Below are 18,842 nucleotides of genomic sequence, written 5' to 3'. Positions count from 1 at the left end.
TGTTGCGCTATGGCGTGACGTTACAGACGCTCAAATTTGGTTTCCTAAGACAGTACCGTGTTGCGGAGTCGGCTGGACCCACTTGAAATGGCAAACCCCACCAGTGGGGATAGGTCAAGAATCAGACGGCAGTGGCAGACGGAAACGTAAAAATAAATATTAAAAATGGTTCATTTGATTTTGTCATTTTGTCGCGCAAATTTGGGATAGCCACCAGGAGCCATATAAAAAAAAAACATTTGTTCGTGTTACCAAGAGGGCTCGCTAATCAACCTTTTATTAAAGGCTATTGGTTCAATAAAGACGCCTTCGGTATCCCATGGAGAAAAGAAACACGACGCAAACACGCCAGAAATAAACTTTACCGGGTATAATAACACAACAAGGAAGCAGTATCACGTATGACGTGGGTAAGCCGCCAGCTATGCAACGTTTTCTTGTTCTTTGGTCGGGCACTGGTCGCAAAGCAAATGTGGCTTGCTAAAACTGAAAGGGCGCGGCATAACAGTTAACAGCACGCCCCCACGTGTGTCGAAGCGCAAGTCACGCTCTTCAAACACCTGCTGAGGATCGCAAGGCAGCACAAAACATTCCCAGTCGAAGTTGCTCAGCAAGAAATGAAAAAGGAGAAAAGCACAATCTGTGCTGTAAACTGCGCAGCTGGCGGCTCGGCCGGATCGGAACTTGCCCGAGCGGGTGAGCTCACTCGGAATTGCAACTTTTGAAAAGCCTCCCAGCGATGCGTCAATGTGACAATACCAGAAAATGTACGCGACGACAATTCCAAGTGAGGTTATAGCGCTCAAACTTCTCATACTTTCCGATGTAGTAAGCTGCTAATTCGCTACAGGCTATATACTGCAGAATGTGGTTCCCGCAAGACTCCTCAGAGGAATACTGGATACCAAGTAATTTGCTCAATCACCAAAATTATACTTTTGTATCAACCTGCGTATTCGGACGTGCGTTTAATTTCGTCGTCTTTTCGAGTATGCAAGAGCGCATCAGTTTCAGCCTGGATCGATAATTGTCATAGCAATCAATCTTAAAAGCAGCACTTCGTTGAAAAGGTAAGTACGGTAGCAAGTTATTCCGCCACGAGAAATGATAAAAAACTGCATTAACTAAAAACAGCTTTAAGTACGTCAATCTTTCCATGCATAATGTTATAACTCGGCTGAATTGTTTCTAATATGTACAGTTCTCAAAGAACAAAACGCGGCAATTTAAGCGCTCGAAGAACGTCCGTGGTGTGATGGGGTGTGCGGGCTTTTGAAAATAGTGCGAATAACAAGCCGGTACAAGGCACGCGAACGTAAGCCGCACCGAATACATCGAATGGATGCAGTGTGCTCCGATTACAGCATTTCAATTGTTGAGCGTTGCACAGCGGCATGAAATAAGCCGCTTTAAATAATATTTTTGACATTTTTTGACGTGTGAAAACTCGTAATGTTTTTCATATAGTGTGAATGTTTTACGGAACGCCACTAGCGGAAAACCCGGTATCGCATCAGGCATGAGGAAGTACACCCAACACACAATTATTTTTCTATATATTGAGGCCTTGTTAACCCAAAACGCAAAGCACTATCGCCGCTCAACACCCTGTTTGACATGTGCCAGGAACTTCTGTGAGCCGCTCACGAAAGCACACTGGTTCTGTGAAGGCGCTCACAAAAGCACACTAGTATTGTGTCCGCTTTCTTTGGAAAAACAGAACAACTGAGAACAAATGGTGCGATGGAGGGTGGCATGATCACCGGACAATGTTCTCAAAGAGAAGCCAGAGCTTGAAACATTTAAACATGTGGGGAGGTTGAGCCAAAGCTTTCAGAGGCAAACAAACAAACCTTCATTCTTCTTTGAATTATTTCTCGTGGCTCTAGACTTTGCTTCTGACATCATCAGCCGGGAAACTTTTTCTTGAGGAATTCGTGCATGTGCTCGTACACGACCAACATGACGGCGCCGCCGGGACCAAGCCGAAGGACCTTGGGCACGAGGCCTTTGTAGAGTGCAAAGAAGCCTTCCTCCACGTACACGGTGCGCACGCTCTGCAGGCAAGTCCTGTACTTGATCGTGCCAGGCGGCCCGGGCTGCGGGCCCTGGATGCGACTCTTGGCCACGTCGAACGGTATGTTCATCATGGAAGCGCCCGTGCCAGCCACGAATCCCGTAGCCAGCCGCATGGCGAAGGTGGCCGCCTCGCTATCCATCTTTGGCAGCTTGTCCTTGACTGTGAAGTAAAAGCCAAAGTAGAACATGTTGAACAGTCCGTTTCGACTCATGGTCGAGGTGAGCCCGAGGTTCAGGCCACGAAGCCCAAACCCTGCCTCACGGTATATGTTTCTGGCTACGGCGAACGTGCTCGGCTGCCGCGTGACGACCTGCTTGTCGGTCTGCAGCCGCACCTTGACCACTTCGAACGGGTTTACGAACACAGCTTCGGTGAGCCCTGCGAACAGTCCGGCTAAAGAGAGGGTGACGGCCGTCTGGGGGCCGCCGAACGCGAACAACTTCTTGTATTGCTCGAAGGTGAAGAACTTGACGGCTCGCTTGGGCGTCTCGGCCAGGATCGGCGGCAGGATTCCCTTGTAGATGGCCAGGAATCCCTCAGCGTGGACCATGCGCCGGAAGCAGTCGGCGATCGAGGTGTAGCGATGCTCTCCGGCAGCGGCGAGCAGCTGGTTGTGCTGCACCTGGAAGCGGGTCTTGACCACGTCCAGCGGGTGCATCAGGCAGATCTCGACGAAGCCCGCCGAGCCGCCCGATGCGATCTGGATGGCGGCTTCTCGCGCCAGCTTCCGGACGCCTGAGCGCTCCGACATGGTGCTGCCACTTGTGGTGGTAACGCTGCTGTGGCCACCCTTCTGCAAAGTGACGCGAAATCAGAGAGGAAAACATGACGTAACTTAATGACAAATTACAGCCGAGTACATGACCAAGCCCACGTGTAGGCAGCGCCGATTACCGTGTTTTCACGCACTTGCCTTCACTGTCGAAAGCATGTCTACAGCAAGGCGCAGTTAGAGAGCCCCTTTGAGCAAGTGCACCGCGCCACCCGGGCCAATACGCAAAGTCCGCGATTAGCGTAAGTGAACTTATTCAAAGTTCCAATCTAACCATATACCACCACAAAGCGTCGAACACAAAAAGTTATCTCAATCACAGTCGTTCACCTATACTCTATCTCACAAGTAACTTGCAGCAGTGTTGAAGCTACGAGGTGTACAGTGGCAAAATACTTGCGCAGTGGAATGCAGTTCCAGGCATAAATGTCTGTTATTGGAGGGAGGGGGGAGGTTCATTTTTGCTTTGTACACGATATGTTACAGCGATACGTGACATGTTAGGCCCGTTAACGCATGCGTGTCGTATACAGCTAATTACTGCGGCGGTTACTCCTGTTTACCCTTAATAGCCACCCTAACCATGATTACGAAGCAACATGGCAGCGTCTCGAGATAACCCGCTTCGATCCGAATTCGCGCTTGTTACTGGCATGGCAGCAAGAAATGAGTGCTAAAATCCGTCATCGCTTAGTCGATATCTCATGCTGAGGGCAAAGCAGCAGGTTATGTTTTGTCGTTATTATTGAGATCAGCTGTTCGTTCTGACGCTGCTAGGACTACAACGGTGGAGTTAAGCCTTAAAAAATAGTTTGATTTCCAGTTAGCCGATGGCGCCACAGCATTCGCACTGGTGATGCGTTGGCTAAGGAGTCCTGCAGCCTCCGCTGTGCTGCAAGGATCTACTGAGATAGAGTATAGTGAACGTTACCAAAACAGTGTAACCACGAGACACTTCTAGACAGCTTACTTGCTCTAAACAAATAGGAGTGGGCTTGCAGTGGTGTCCTAACGGTTAAAGTCGAACGGTTTCAAGCATTCATTTTACTCCATGGGACGCAGCGCGCAAGGTTCATGTTACAGGGGACGTGTGAAAAGTTTGAAATCAAAATTTAATCGTGCCAACACCGGAACGCACGCCATACAACAAATCGTGCGATTCAGTCACGGGGACCAATATTCAGCAATGGTTAAAGCTTTCCCGGAATCAGCAGCGCATATTTGGGCGCTGTGTCACGCTCAACCAGTTTGTCAAAAGGCGTTCTGACCGACAGACCAGCGCTTTCCTCTATTTTTTCACACATACAAACATTTAGACAAGAACAGCATGAAAACAGCGTGAATATTTACGGTTTGCAATCGACGCTTGCTTGGTGCATTTTAGACAGAGAGGCCTAATGCGCGAGCCGAGCGGTTGCACACAAGCAACACGGGTCAAAACGCTGCGCGCGTTTCAAAAGCACCACAACTTTCCGAACGCGAAACCCGAAAGAGACGCGGCACGTTGGTTGGTTGGTGGTTGGTTGTTGTTCCGCAGTGAAATGGCGAACTCACTCTGGAGGGGGGATCGGCCGTGAATCGGCCGGTACGAGTGTTCAAGATCATTCAAATTTTTCAGGAACGTGCGTCTTACCGGAGTACAAAGAATCGTTTCCGTCGAAGCCATCGTACTGTCCTCAAGAAAGCGCTGAATCTCAAGCTAGTATCTGACTATCGAGTCGAGGAAGGGGCGAATGAAGCGGCAATAGCCGTGGCGGAAGTAATGGTGGCGGTGATAATGATGATTGACTACGGCGCAAGCACAGGAATATGAGGCAACATAAAACCAATATTGATAACTTTATCCGCGAAACAAAACGACTGCAATAAAATTTGAAACGCTTCTTATACGTTATTTTTAATTACTATTCCTCAAAGTTACTTAGTAATTTTTTTAGATTGTTCTAATATACGCAGTTTGTTATGGCACTGGAGCATCTATGTGGGGCATCTAGCTACGTGGCTTACTTTGATACTGTTTTTGATTTTATTAAAAATAATTTTAAAACCACCTGGTTTAAGGCGGTTTTAAGACCAATATCTCATATAGGCATGGAGGAAAGAAAAAAAAAAAAAAACAGGAGAGGCCCTGACGTCACATTTTTGAAGCCGGAAGTGCAGCCATCTTGGTGTGCCATCTCGCTTTGCGCCTCCAATCACAGCTCGCCGGAGCAGATAGGCACGAGCAGGGCGCGAGCTTTCGACTTGCATTGTTACCAGCCGCCGGAAATGTGTGCTGCCGACGCGCGTCAAAACAAAGACTACGAAACTTCTGTAGCAGTTTTAGTGAAGCAGACGCGCTCCCGTGTTTTTCCGTGGCACGTTGAAGAAGACGACGAAGATCCGCGCCGTGATTGCTTGAGTGTATCTGTTGCTGCTCACACATTTAAAACATAACTTTCAAGCTTACACACCGCACTCCGAAGTCAGCTGTTCTCGCGAACAAAAGGTGCTGCCAGAAAGGCACCGACGGAAAAATCTTATCTCACTTTTTAGAGACCGAGTGCAGCAGCGAAAGCTTCAGGAGCGCAGTTGCTATGGCAACGTTGACATTTGGGGTGCCCGTCTCAGTGCTCCTTTGCGAAAAACAGCGCGTGACTTCCGCCACACTTCCTCCAATACGTCTGTGCTGGCCGGGGCCTCTCCTGGGTTTCCTTCCTCCATGCACATAGGGCAGGCGCTGTTAATTGGCAACAAGAACTACAGCAGACCGATAAACTTGGTGATGCTTGTTTGCTTGCTCCTCATGTCATGGCGTTTACCAACTACGGGCGATTGGCCGAGAAGCCGGCGGTCAAAGTGGGGGGAGAGAAAACTTAAACGAGAAATTAAGTAAGAGTAAGGTATAAATTTTTGATAATTAGGGAGCAGATGTACTTGACATAGAACTGAATTAGAAATAATCATACTTATAAATAAACAGTAAATTTTGCGGTTTTTAGAATACGCGATAAGCGATTTGATAAATTATCTAATTATTGATTTAGCTTAATTAACTAATGACCGCCCTGCACCCTTTGTGGGGCCGCTTCTCCCTCGTTTTTCTCGAACAGCGCGTCGAAGGAAAAGGGTGTCGTGCAAGAACGTGCACTGCGCGAGACACTTGGCGCCAGCAAGAGTGCCCAAACTGTTTCAGTGACCCACAAGTATTTGACCAAAGGGAGTTTCTAGCCTACGGCTCTAGTTTCCATCCCGCTTGGGGAACACCGGTTTGGGAGCTAGCTGATGTAGCTATGCGCCCTTTGTTATCAAATGGCTAGAAGACGTGGCCTGATCAGCCAGTGATCAAGCGGCCTCCAATAGTTCATTTGGCCACTCACATAACAGCAACATAAATCGTAAACTCTATACATTTGTTTAATAAGGAAGGCCTGCTCTAAACTTTTGGCAAATCCACGTGCTGCATTTTTATTATATAGTTTCTGTAGGCAAAATTTCAACTCCTGCGACTGAGTAACTGCTACTAAACGATGCCTGCGGACAGCACTTTCGGTCTCACTAGAGTTACACTCTTATTACGCTTGGGAGCATCTCAAGAAGGATTGCTAGATGGAATTTTCTATACATTTATAAAAAAAACGTTCAGCCTAGCGACTTCAAGGATTTTTCCACCCGAAAAAGACGTATCGTTACACAAAAACACTGTAAAACTCGCAGAGAATAAGCGATTTCCTTCGGACGAAGAAATTAAGAGACATATTGGTGTGAGAGTGTCTAACTAGTTCAGGCTGATTATTCCTAGTGCCTCTTTACAACTGAGAAAAGAATATAAATACCGCGTGTTTCTCTACGGCTGTCTCAGACTATTAAAAATGAGATTTGAGGACACACAAAAAAGGACAAGTTTCACGGAGCACACTTGATATAGATTTGCGCACGAAATCTCCAATACGATAATTATTTGCAAATTTCACTAATTACTTTTTTGAATAACTTTAGCGGGCGTGTTGCACTTGCAGAATCGAAGTCAACCAGAACTCAAAGCATAACCCTTTGCTAAACTCTGTGCCTTGCACCAGTTTCGAGAGATATATACTCAAGATCTGCAGTTAAGCGTTGCTGTTCCAGTTCATATGTTTCCGGAAAAAAGTTTAGCTAGAACAGCAATGAATTTTGGGGCACATTTTTACGCCCTGCATTTCGAAACTGTCGTGTAGACGTGAAGGTTACAGCAAAAAGTTACGCTTCGAGTACCCCGGTTGACTTCAGTTCCACAATTACAACATGCCCCCTAAAGTCATCAAGAAACTTAAATAGTTACAATTTATCAAATATACTGGCGATTTATCGCGCAAGTTCTGATGCCCGCCGCTGCTGCGAAGCTTGGCCAGTAAATGTTATCCTTTTGTTTCCGAATCCCCTATATTTCGTAATCTGACAGCCGTCGCAGGAACACCCGGCATAACCTACATGGTATTTCTGGCCTGTACATGCACTACTCGTACCTCAAACTTGCAGAAAACGCGCCATTTCTTCTCGATGTTCCATCGAATAAACGTTTCTCTCTCTCAATTTTGCTGAAGCCGGCATGAGGTATCATGTGCACTGTGTAACGCAAAGCATGGCGTCTTCTATCGGCGCATAACGCCGGTGCAGATGTAATGGGCAGTATAGCAAATGTCGCAGCGCGTCGCGCAGCAGCTGTGCTGTGCTACAGACAGCTGGCTGTAAAGGCACTTTGCGCTGAAGCTTTATGGAGTTAATAACAGCGGCGCCAGAGCACACAACCTAGCGAGCGGTGGAAGCAAAGTGGGAGGGACGCGACAAACATTCGCCAATCACGCCTCCGATCGCTTATCACGAAAGTGTCCCGAGATGTGAAAATGCAAATGTGCGAGTAATCTGCCTATGCCGGGACATATTTGAAGATCGAGATCAAAAACGCAAACATTCGCGAACTTGAGCTCGGCACACATCGGTGCGTAACACTCAGACGATCCCGCCGCGGTGGCTTAGCGGCTATGGTGTTGCAATGCTAAGCACGAGGTCGCGGGATCGAATCCCGGCCGCGGCGGCCGCATTTAGATCGGGGCGACATTCAATGACGCCCGTGTCCCGTTCATGGCCGCGCGTGGCCCGTGTCCTGGCGGTTAAAATTAATGCGGAGTCCCCCACTACGGTGTGCCTCATAATGAAATCGCGGTTTTGGCACGTCATACCCAAGAATTCATTCATTCGACCCTCAGACGAGCGATGAAGCGTGGGTCGTCGACATTGATGTCTGGAGCGGATGCGATTACGTGTGACCCGCGCGATTAACGCGGACTTAATTGTTGCGCGTATACTATCTGCGCTCTTGAAAAGTTGGCACCCTTTGAGGGTTATCGTGTCCCGTAACGATAATCGTCATCTATCGAGCCCGCATTTCTTTAACGCTGCGCGGCCAATACTTCCAGGTCACGAAAGGAATGCGCGTTATCAGCGTGACATAGCATTCGCGGCACTTAAGTAGCGAGCACAGAGTTTTCCAAGCTAGTAAGCGCAAGCAAGGCAGATTGCATTTATTGTTGTGGGACAAGATAAGCCTCAAAGGGTGCAATCTTATTTAACAGTGCGACCGTTGTCAACAAGTACCGCCTTACTGTCGAATTCGCCACCTTGTCAGCTTTTTGGTTGGCTCACGGGGCTGCTAACGGCCTCTCTGAATGGCTCAACACGGCGGAATCTGATGGTGCCCTAGAGCAGCAGTTTGCATCTGCAGGCAAGTCAAAAGCAGGCGTTGCAAAATTTGCAGGAACTAAGAACGATCAGCGGCTGCAAGCGAAAATAACTACACCTTGGAAAAAAAAAAAAAACCCTATAAATTCTGAGGTGTTTCATGCCAAAACGGCTATCTGATGATTATGAGGAACGCCGTATAGTGGGGGTCTCCGGATTAAATTTGACCACCTATACGGTTCTTTAAAGTGCACCTAAATCTAAGAGCACGAGCGTTTTTGCATTACGTCCCCCATCAATATGCGGCCGCCGCGACCGGGGTCGGACCCGCAACCTTGAGTTCAGCAGCGCAAAGCCATAACCACTGAGCTACAGCGGTGGGTACAGCGTCCTGTAAAACGCGATCTTACTGCTCACGCTCCGCGCGCATATTATGCACATTTCTGGTCGAGGCGTTAATAATAACTAAGAGGTCTTAAAATAAAATATTTAGAAGCCTTTCTGGTTAATCACAACCTACGGCCCCTCCCCCCCCCCCTTTTTTTTTTTGGAGAGAGAGATGGAATGAACTAATTGCGTTTATTTTGTATTCGCAATTTCAGGAAGTTCCTTTCACCGGCATCTATATATAGCTTCGTTCGTGCCTTGAAACAATGATTTCGTCCAGTGATATTTAAATCTGGTGCACGGATTCTTGTATGTAGGCATATTGTAGTAGTACAAGACATTTATTCAGCCAAAAAAATTGCAGGCCGAGCATATCGACCGCCTGGGCGCCAAGTCTGCGCTGTTCTTCTTGCCCTTCAGCGCCAAGCCAGTCATTGTACAATGCTTTAAGAAATATCTGACAGAGAAAGACAAAAGCCGCAGGTTAACTTGAGAAATCAGAGTGTCAGTATCTCTCAACATCATTCGCGTAGACTCGGGCGCCGGAGATCTTTGTCCTTCGAGAAGTTTCTCAAAGGACCATATATACAGTGCGACATTTTGATATTAGGCGTCTGTGCTGCTTCTCCTGGCGACTCGCAAATACTCCTCAAATTAAAAAAAAAAGTTAGTTGTCATATTTTTCACACGATTGCAGATCAGGAAATTCGAAGTCCTATAGCTGTTTGCAATCCGCTGAATTCGTGACATAAGACTTCAAGGCATGGATTGGGAACAAGGACACCGCAAATTTTTTGTCCCCTTCGTTATTTTTTTTTATTTTCGCTTTCTCGTTCAGTTGATGCATAGACTACGAAATTGTTACCTCAAAAACAGGGCCCACCGCTGACAGAGTTGATCAACCAGTCGATTTCTCAATACCGCTTCCCCATAGCCAAAAAACCTAGGCCACTATAATAGGATGATTCTTTTCGCACGATTATATGACTTTCTTATCCACAGATCCCGACCGGACGATCGTCGTGATAAGGCAGGCGAAGCAGCTCGAACCACAGACGATGTCTGAAGAGGAAAGGAATTCGAATCGTTACGCATCATCCCAGCCATATTTTCACTTTTTTGCTTAAGAACTTAATTTTGTTACTTTCATGTGCAGTGACAAACCAATGTCTCACTCTTCCTGGAGTGGTTAGCAAGAGCAATGCGTCGCCTGCATGCTGCACTTTTAACGGCGCCGGAGACTTGCCTTCGTACCGTTGCCAATGCCGTTGCAGCCTCGGCAATGAAGACAGAACGACCTTATCGCTACCGAGTGTTTCCAGCTGCAGATTTGCGCTTATCGCGCGGCCTACAAGTGTCATTACTGCGCAGTCAAGGAACACAAGAAGTGGGTCATTGAGCACATCAGGAGTTATCAGTTCAACTTGCCCAGTCTCTTCTGCGAGAATACACGCGCTTGGAATACCCAGGTTCAATGAATCGGTGGCGTGACATTCAAGCAGGCTTGAAGGTTAATACGCCTCATCAACGAGTGACGAAAACGTTACGTGCTGGACATTACAGAGGTATCGATTGCGACAACGCTTCAACTGTTTCGCCGTCTGAAAAGTTACTGCAGGCGACGATCTCCGCGATAATCGGAAACCATTATGATTACCGAAGCGCAAAGCTACGAGCGAGGTGCATGGCCTTGTTTTGAACCGCAAGCTTATTCACTCTAAATCGTTTCTGCGCCCTTGGCATGAAGCATAATACACGGTGAATAGCAGTGAATAGCATTGGATGCTATTCACTGCATGCTTAGAAGAAGTATTCAAGCTCATAGACTGGGAAGGCTTAGGAGTGAGGATCGACGGCGAATATCTCAGCAACCTTCGGTTTGCAGATGACATCGTCCTATTCAGCAACAATGGAGACGAATTACAACAAATGATTGAGGACCTCAATCGAGAAAGTGTAAGAATTCGGTTGAAGATGAATATGCAGAAGACAAAGATAATGTTCAATAGCCTGGCAAGAGAACAAGAATTCAGGATCTCCAGTCAGCCTCTAGAGTCTGTAAAGGAATACGTTTATCTAGGTCAATTACTCACAGGGGACCCTGATCATGAGAAAGAAATTTACAGAAGAATAAAATTGGGTTGGAGTGCACACGGCAGGCATTGCCAAATCCTGACCGGGAGCTTACCACTGTCGTTGAAAAGAAAAGTGTAAAATCATTGCATTCTACCGGTGCTAACATATAGGGCAGAAACTTGGAGGTTAACAAAGAAGCTCGAGAACAAGTTAAGGACCGCACAAAGAGCGATGGAACGAAAAATCTTAGGAGTAACGTTAAGAGACAGGAAGAGAGCGGTGTGGATCAGAGAACAAACGGGGATAGACGATATTCTAGTTGACATTAAGCGGAAGAAATGGAGCTGGGCAGGCCATGTAATGCGTAGGATGGATAACCGGTGGACCATTAGGGCTACAGAATGGATACCAAGAGAAGGGAAGCGCAGTCGAGGAAGGCAGAAAACCAGGTGGGATGATGAAGTTAGGAAATTCGCAGGCGCAAGTTGGAATACGCTAGCGCAAAACAGGGGTAATTGGAGATCGCAGGGAGAGGCCTTCGTCCTGCAGTGGACAGAAATATAGGCTGATGATGATGATGATGATGTTACACGGGTGTATGTCTGGCCCCCACAATTTCTCTTCTTGGGCACAACGATTCATTAAACGGTGACTTAGTTCCTGACCAAGCTGTTGGAAGTAAAAGTGCGATGGGGCGTTCTGCACTAACCACAGGAGACTGAACCAGGTTTCTGCTGACTTACGTAAGCTGATTAGGTTATATACGGTAAGTACGCCATTGCCCGGGACAGGTATGGAACGCTGCGGTACGCCAGTATCCTAGAGCCCGCAAGCGCGTACGCGTAGACAAAGCTCGAAATGAAGAAGCTTATCAGGTCTAGCGAATCGAATCAACTTACGGGGTACTAGAGCCACCGTAGCAGGGGGTCCGAATTGATCGTGGCCACCTGGAGTTATTTAGCATGCACCCAAAGAACTGCACACGGATGTTTTTACATTCCAGCCTCACCTGACTGCGGCCGCTGCAGCCGGGAATCGAACCCGGAACCTCGCGCTCGGAAGCAGGACGCTACAGGCACTGAGCTACGGCGGCAGGTCAAAACCACAGCTGTGGTTGCGTCTGAATATATCTAGTGCAGGAAGCGTAACAAGCGAAATACAACAGCTATTGCTTGCACCCGAGATTCGTATAGGCATGCCATTGATTTTTATGGGCGCTTTATTATCTTTAACAAACGGATAGTTATCTCACTGCTTGTTTCGTCCATGACGTATTAGGTGATAAAAAGCAAGTATCGCTGTAGCCAGCCGCAGACATTGTAGATGAGGCGCTTTCACAGGGAATACACACGTGCTTTCAACCTTAGCAAACAAGCACAACGGAATGTCTCATCTGGCTCCATTATTCGGAAGCATTAAAGCGCCTGGCGCCCCAAGCCGAAATAACACGGTGACTGGAGCGCTGCGTACGTCACAATGTCGAGGCGAGCAGGTGCCGCCGCCCGTTGTAAACAAACACGCTCCACATAAACGGTCCGGTCTCCTTTCTCCAGTCGCACCCCGAAGAGCCGGCGCGCGTTGGCAGCCAGGATGAACAAACGATCACAGTACTAACGAAGCGCTTCGGAATGCAGCAGTGAAACTTGGCAAAGCAACATATGACAGGCCCCCCCGGCTGTCAGTAAACCTAGACCCCAAGGTCACGCCCACAGTGCCAATTTGCCTCAAAATAGACGCTTCACTGTGCGCTTTCGGCGCTAGCACGTGTACGAGAATCTTGCTCGGCAAGCCTCAACCGGAAAACGCCCCGCTCTGCGGCAGCCCGAAGTAAACACCGATCAACCAAGAGCTCCCCGTGTTTCAGAAACTCCGCTATCGCATATGTTACAAGCTTGCCGCGACAATGATGCTTGGCCAGGCACTAGACTAGCGTCGGGTTTCGCAATGGCAGAAGGCGGACGCTCACTCACCAGCACAATTCAGAAGCCGCGCAGGATCGCTCGCCACTCGCGGCGCCCGGAAAAACGAACGGCGCTGGGGAAGGCGCGCTCCGCAGCGTTACCGGATGTCACGTGGTCCAACTGCGAGGGCTACGAGTTTCCGTCGTCTGCTCGCGGAGTACGCACAGAGAACGCTACGTTGCAGTAGCGCACCCAGGATGTCTGCCAGGGGGGTTGAAGTTTTGCGGTGTGTGTGTGTGTGTGGGTGTGTGTGTGGTGTGTGGGGGGGGGGGGGGGGGGGGGGGGGGGCAAGCACTTTGCATAATATGCAATTTCATTGCTTTAGCCAGAGGCATCCAACAGCGAATAAAATGCCTAATAATTATAATAATATAATGACACAAAGGATGATGACGACGGTTATTTCTTCAGCGTAATGTAATGTAAGAGTGAATCAAAGTAATTTAAGCGTGAATGAATAAATACAAGACAGTGATAGTGTTCTTGTTAATCAGGAGAATTCGACCTCAAGACACCTCCTAAATTGTAATAACAAAGTGAACAGCGCGCTAAAGGTACACGTTGTACTGGTGGGGCTGGACACGTGGGGGGGGGGGGGGGGGGGGGTTACAACAACCGACCCCCCCCCCCCCCCCCCCGTCGGTGCGCCACTGCCAGAGGGCATGGGCGAAGAACAGTTGGCAGTTATCAAAAAATAATTCTCACAACAAGATATTTTTCTCCTGTCTCTTGATAAGCCACTGGAACGTGTGGCAAATGTTTATAAGCGTGTGGAATGCACTTATTCAACTGCATACACTAGCTGTAAGCGTTTTTCGTGAACATTGTGCCGCCAAATTAGATTTGTATAATAATAAGTGTGCCTGCAAGGAGTTTCTAAAAATTATGCATATCCAACGTACATATGTTCGAATCTATGTGAAGCGGTTGTATAATTAAGTGCTTTACTACTAAACGCGATGAGCGCAGTTATGCTTATTTTCGTCATATGAAACGTGAATGTGATGCAGTGTATATTTTTATGCACAGCACAGGTCCCAACTTTATTCTCATGTAATATCTTTATGTTTACGCACCACACTTTTCGTAGGTATGCTGAAATGTAAATCACTAAATAACGCGGATCGATTCACTGTATACTTGACTTCGACGCAGCGATGACGCGAGGACGAAGGCGATGTATGATGCTTGTCGAGGAAGTACAGAAAAGTACGGCATATATTTAAATACATTCGAAGGTTCTGCACCTCTTGTACCACAGTGGCACATACCGATTCTGCAGGATCGGCCAAGGATGGGCGCACACCAAGTGGGTGAAAGAACAGTAGCGCAAATATAAGAAATTTAAGAAAAAGAAACCATCGAATATCACGCGCTACTAAGAGGTCAGCGTGTTTTAAAGATATCTAAAAGCCTACATTATATGGGCAAATTTTATTAGTAATTTATTGTTTGATGACGCGTGAGAGGGGTGCCCTTAATGGCAGTACTTTGTCGGTCGAGATATCTAGTCATTGTTTCAATCGCATTAATACACACTGACCTACCTTGTATTTCGTACAACACTAACATTACATCATTCTCTTAGCTGCCCCCTCCCATTTACCCACATCTAGTTTATGTCGAAATGTTTACATGTAAAACCACCAGTTTATTTATTATTGAAAAAGCTGTATTTCTCAAATTTCCCAGGGTCTGGTACGCCATCTGACGCTCCGAAAGGACACGAGCTGTGCTTAGTGACGAAAACGCTCAAGAGATGGCGGAAGCAACTTGCGAGGTTGCAGGGAGTAAGGCTTAACGGGAGCGGTGGAGCGGTCGCATCATATTAAGTCTATGGGTCGCATCGAGGCACTCTATCAACTCTACCCCGACTCTCATCATCGGGAAATTGAGCTGCAGCAAATCGCGGTTATGTTGCTGTTGTTGCCTCAAAACATGGCTCTTCGCCAGGTGGGGTATTGGCCACACTGGATGGATTGAAACGTACACAAAGCAACGTGCAAAAAGGGTAAAGGCGAGCAATCTAAACGAAGCATTTGGCAACTAACTGATAACACAGATTTTGAGAAGGCCTATACATAAACTGACTAAATAAAAATATTAAAGTAATCTAATTACAAAAATAAAAATAAAATGTCCCACGTACGGTACGCTAGCAGCGTAACCTTCCGGATGTTTCAGTGAATTTGTGCACAGCAGTGATCATCGAACCTTGGCTTGTGCCTAATTGACAGGCCCCACAATACAAAATGCTTGGTGTTGTAATTGCTAAACCCAGATTTCTAGTTCGAAATATGAGGAACATTCTACGGAGGGAGGAGAAGTGGCGGCAAGAAAGAAAGAAATGGTCAATAGTTTCTGGTTCATTACAAAAAGAGCAGAGGTCAGTGATGGATAAACCAGATCTATAATGGGAAAATTTTAGGCGGATAATTCTACAGCGGAAGTTTGATAACATCACCTCACATTAGCGTGAAAGGCATTTGCTCGTGTTCCACCGAAATTTTAGATGTTGAAAATCATCTGCGGAAAGTATGGTTGATTCATTACAATTCAGCAATAAAAGGCGTTTAAATCTAGCTCCTGTTATAAAAGAGAAATCAGGAAGAGAATTTATGACAGGACCTTTAGTTATGACGATGCGAGCGATTCAGCTGATTCATTAAAAAAAAAAAAGATTCCACTATGTCCGGGGAACCAGACAAACCGGACTGAAGACAAATTGTCCCGGGGCAAGAGTCGAAACTATACTCAGCAGGTGTGACTGATTATTAGAAGTTAAATGTGTACAGACCGAAAGCGCATTTGTAACCACTATTACTTTACAATTCTGTGCACCCAATTTTTGGATGGCTAGAATAATTTCCAGAAATTCTGCAAGAAATATTGAACTGCAATCAGCGAGACGGAGAGCAAAAGACCAGTTAAGCTGATTCGAAAAGATGCCAACACCGGCCTTCTCTAAATTTTGTGATGCATCCTTAGAAATATCCAAGTGAGACGGAAATTGACTAAGATGATCTTGAAGGAGACCTTTAAGTATGCGCGCAGGAAGGAGCTTTGCGTGTTTTGGAAAAATATCATCAAAAGTCAGCTTTACCTTGAACGAATTAGATTTTGGAGAAATCAGGCTCGGTAGACGAACTTGAAGTTTTGGTAACAGCGACTGAACAAAAACAACTTGCGGCTGTCGGTAACACCGCCAACCTGTTCTGAAAAATGTATCGGGAGAATTAATGAAAACGGGTTGCAAATGGGAGAGGGATGCATCGTAAAGCTTCAGGAAAGTCAGGGACAGTAAGTTGCTTAAATCTGGATTCAATCGAATAATTCCAGACTCCCGATAAAGCACATCTTTAGCCACAAAACTTGACAGCCCAAGGCAGAGACGCAGGCGCTTGCCTTTCCAGTAGTATTAAAGGTCTTAGCTTGTATGTTGCACATCCTGAAAAAAAAAAGTTTATAAATCATCAGCAATGTAGTTCTACGCATCCCTGTGTCTTTTTTACTGAACCGGCGCAACAATGCCATTGCACGTTCTCCTTTGTTAGCATTTGCTTCTATTTGCTGCTGCCAGTTTAGCTTACCATCATAAGTTATTCCTAAGCACTTCAATGTTGCAACTTGCGGTATCGGCTCATTTCAATAATGAAGAGAAATAAAAACAGGATTTGACAATGGAAACACGAGTAGTGAGAATTTCTTGACGTTAAGCGAGAAAGACAGTCCGTCCAGCCAGGACTCGAGTTCAGACAAATATGATTGCAAGATTTGGTATAACGTACTTATATCCCGTGATGAGGAGAAAAATGCAATGTCATCAGCATAGGGATAGAGTTGCACATCCTGATGAGCTGGCACGGCAGATAACAAAATAATTACAAAGTGGATGAAAGAACTGATCCCTGTCGTACGCCTCTCGTTTGTATATGGGTACCCGATGTCACGCCATCATTGAAACAAAAGATTTCTCTACTAGAAAGAAATTCTTGTATCCAGGCCCCTAAATAGTATGGAACAGCACATCTTGCTAATCGAGAAATTAAAATTCCATGTTCGACAGTGTCATATGCTTTTGCAATATCTAAAGTTACCAATGCTGATACATCTCCTGATAGTCCTGCGAGTCGAACGCGGCTTTCTAAATCAACGTGAGCTGACCATATGGAACACTGAGACCCAAATACTATTTGTCTCGAGCACACAATACCATGAGAAGAAGTAAATTCATTGAGGCGGACATGGATTGCTTTTTCTACAATTTTGACTAGAATTGATGTAAGTGCAATTGGCCCAATGTTGTCCAAGACATAACCGAGGTTTTGTTTTTTAAGTAAAAGGACAATTTTTGCAATTTTCCAAGAGGTCGGAATCCATGTATATCGCAGTGAACAGTTAACTATATTTAAGAGCTCATTTGGAAAAGAGTTAAACAATAATTTAATCATAGAAAATGTTATACGGTCTGATTCAGAAGCCGATTCATGTGCAGTGAAGATGACTTTGTCATCTTAACGTGGATAATTTTGTCACGGTAACGTCTACAAACTCAGATGTCGAAATTTTAAACCTCCTAGGTCTGGGACACTGCGAAGAAAAGCGTGCTTCAAGCCCCCCCTCTTATGTTCCATACAGATAATATTCCTCTTCAGAAAATATCCGTCAAAATTTGAGCCCATAAGGGAATCTTCGCGAGACTTCAGTGAATTATGGGACAAGAGAAATGACCCTCCAGAATGAATCACCGTAGTATCCCAGGCCTCATCATACATTCTGACAACAGAGCCTCTATGCTTCCTAAAAGTTTACAAGCAGTTGCGTGCATTTTTACCGAGCCCCTTCCCCACTGCCCCCTCCTTCTCAGCCCCTGGCGCTAGTAAACGGGTGCATTGACGAGGGTAATTTAACGATAAAATGTCGCCCACAGCCACCATAACTCATGTGTGCACGAGAACTGCGTTGCTCAAAGTATCGAAGGGTTGGCGATGGCTCGAAATTTTACGGCATCTAAAAATATAGACACTTTCTGTTCGTTGTCTTATCATTTTCTGTCTGTTGAATGAAAGATAAGTGTGTCGCTTTTGCTGTGCCCTGATGATGAAATGACGATGATGAACTAAACTGTATTTTAAAAAATGCTGGCTCTTCCGTAATCGGGAGTAGATGTAAGCATGAAATTGCTACCATATGGCGTCTTTTGCTGCCTGTGGTGCCGCCGCCTTGAACCGCTTTTCTTCCAACAGTGCAGCGCGCTCGGCATCTGTCGCTACATTTAAATGCGAAGCATTTCTTGGCGAACATTTGCCATTTTGAGAGTATCTATCTATCTAGCCTCCTACGTCTTGGTGCTCTCATGATCGTTTCGTTAACTTGGTATGTACCAAAATTGGCATAGTATGACAAGAGTGTAAGACGACCATAAATGATAGGTCATGAAATGAATGTCATGACATGCGTGTCATGTAGGTCATGAAACAGCTGCCTACGTCTTGGAGCTCTCATGGGCGTTTCGTTAACTTGGTAGGCTCCCTGCACATTGCTTCGCGTAACATCGATTCCCACAGGGAGTGGGATCTGCCGGCTTTTTTCTTGTCGCGGACCGCTCCCGACTCACGGACCGCTGGCGTTAAAAAGAGCACAGGCAAACCTGTGTATCAAGTATATGGTGCCCTCTGTCTGCCTTTTGAACGTTGTTATTGGAAATGAGAAATAAAACTTCCGCGCACAAGAAGTTACAGCTTGAGTGATATTGGGAACAAACATTAGGAAGAAATCCGAAGCAAGATTTTTTAAAACTTGTTTGGGGCAACGCTTTGTACAGGATCGTATGTAATACGGTCCTGTACAAAGCGTTGGGGGCCAGAGA

The 18,842-nt window shown here is 46.3% G+C and overlaps 2 protein-coding genes across 3 annotated transcripts in view; both read right to left on the bottom strand.

Moving 5' to 3' along the window:
* The window catches only part of LOC119450054 (elongation of very long chain fatty acids protein AAEL008004), a 391,994-nt gene that overhangs the window by 49,835 nt on the left and 323,317 nt on the right, over positions 1-18,842 (bottom strand). The gene's annotated exons all lie outside the window — the stretch shown is intronic.
* LOC119450060 (mitochondrial 2-oxodicarboxylate carrier) lies at positions 347-13,109 on the bottom strand. Of its 2 annotated transcripts, none has more exons than XM_049665617.1 (2): positions 12,983-13,109; positions 347-2,873 (listed from the first exon to the last, which is right to left on the bottom strand). In XM_049665617.1, exon 2 carries the CDS (start codon positions 2,829-2,831, stop codon positions 1,908-1,910), a length of 924 nt encoding a protein of 307 aa, XP_049521574.1. In that variant the 5' UTR covers positions 2,832-2,873; positions 12,983-13,109; the 3' UTR covers positions 347-1,907. The 2 variants fall into 2 exon arrangements, with proteins under 2 accessions (XP_049521574.1, XP_037569344.1); XM_037713416.2 differs by lacking the exon at positions 12,983-13,109 and adding an exon at positions 4,486-4,533.

Source organism: Dermacentor silvarum, chromosome 4 (genome assembly GCF_013339745.2).
Source record: "Dermacentor silvarum isolate Dsil-2018 chromosome 4, BIME_Dsil_1.4, whole genome shotgun sequence".
NCBI lineage: Eukaryota > Metazoa > Arthropoda > Arachnida > Ixodida > Ixodidae > Dermacentor > Dermacentor silvarum.
Note: the sequence above shows the minus strand (reverse complement) of the source record. Positions and strands in the feature narration are given on the sequence as shown.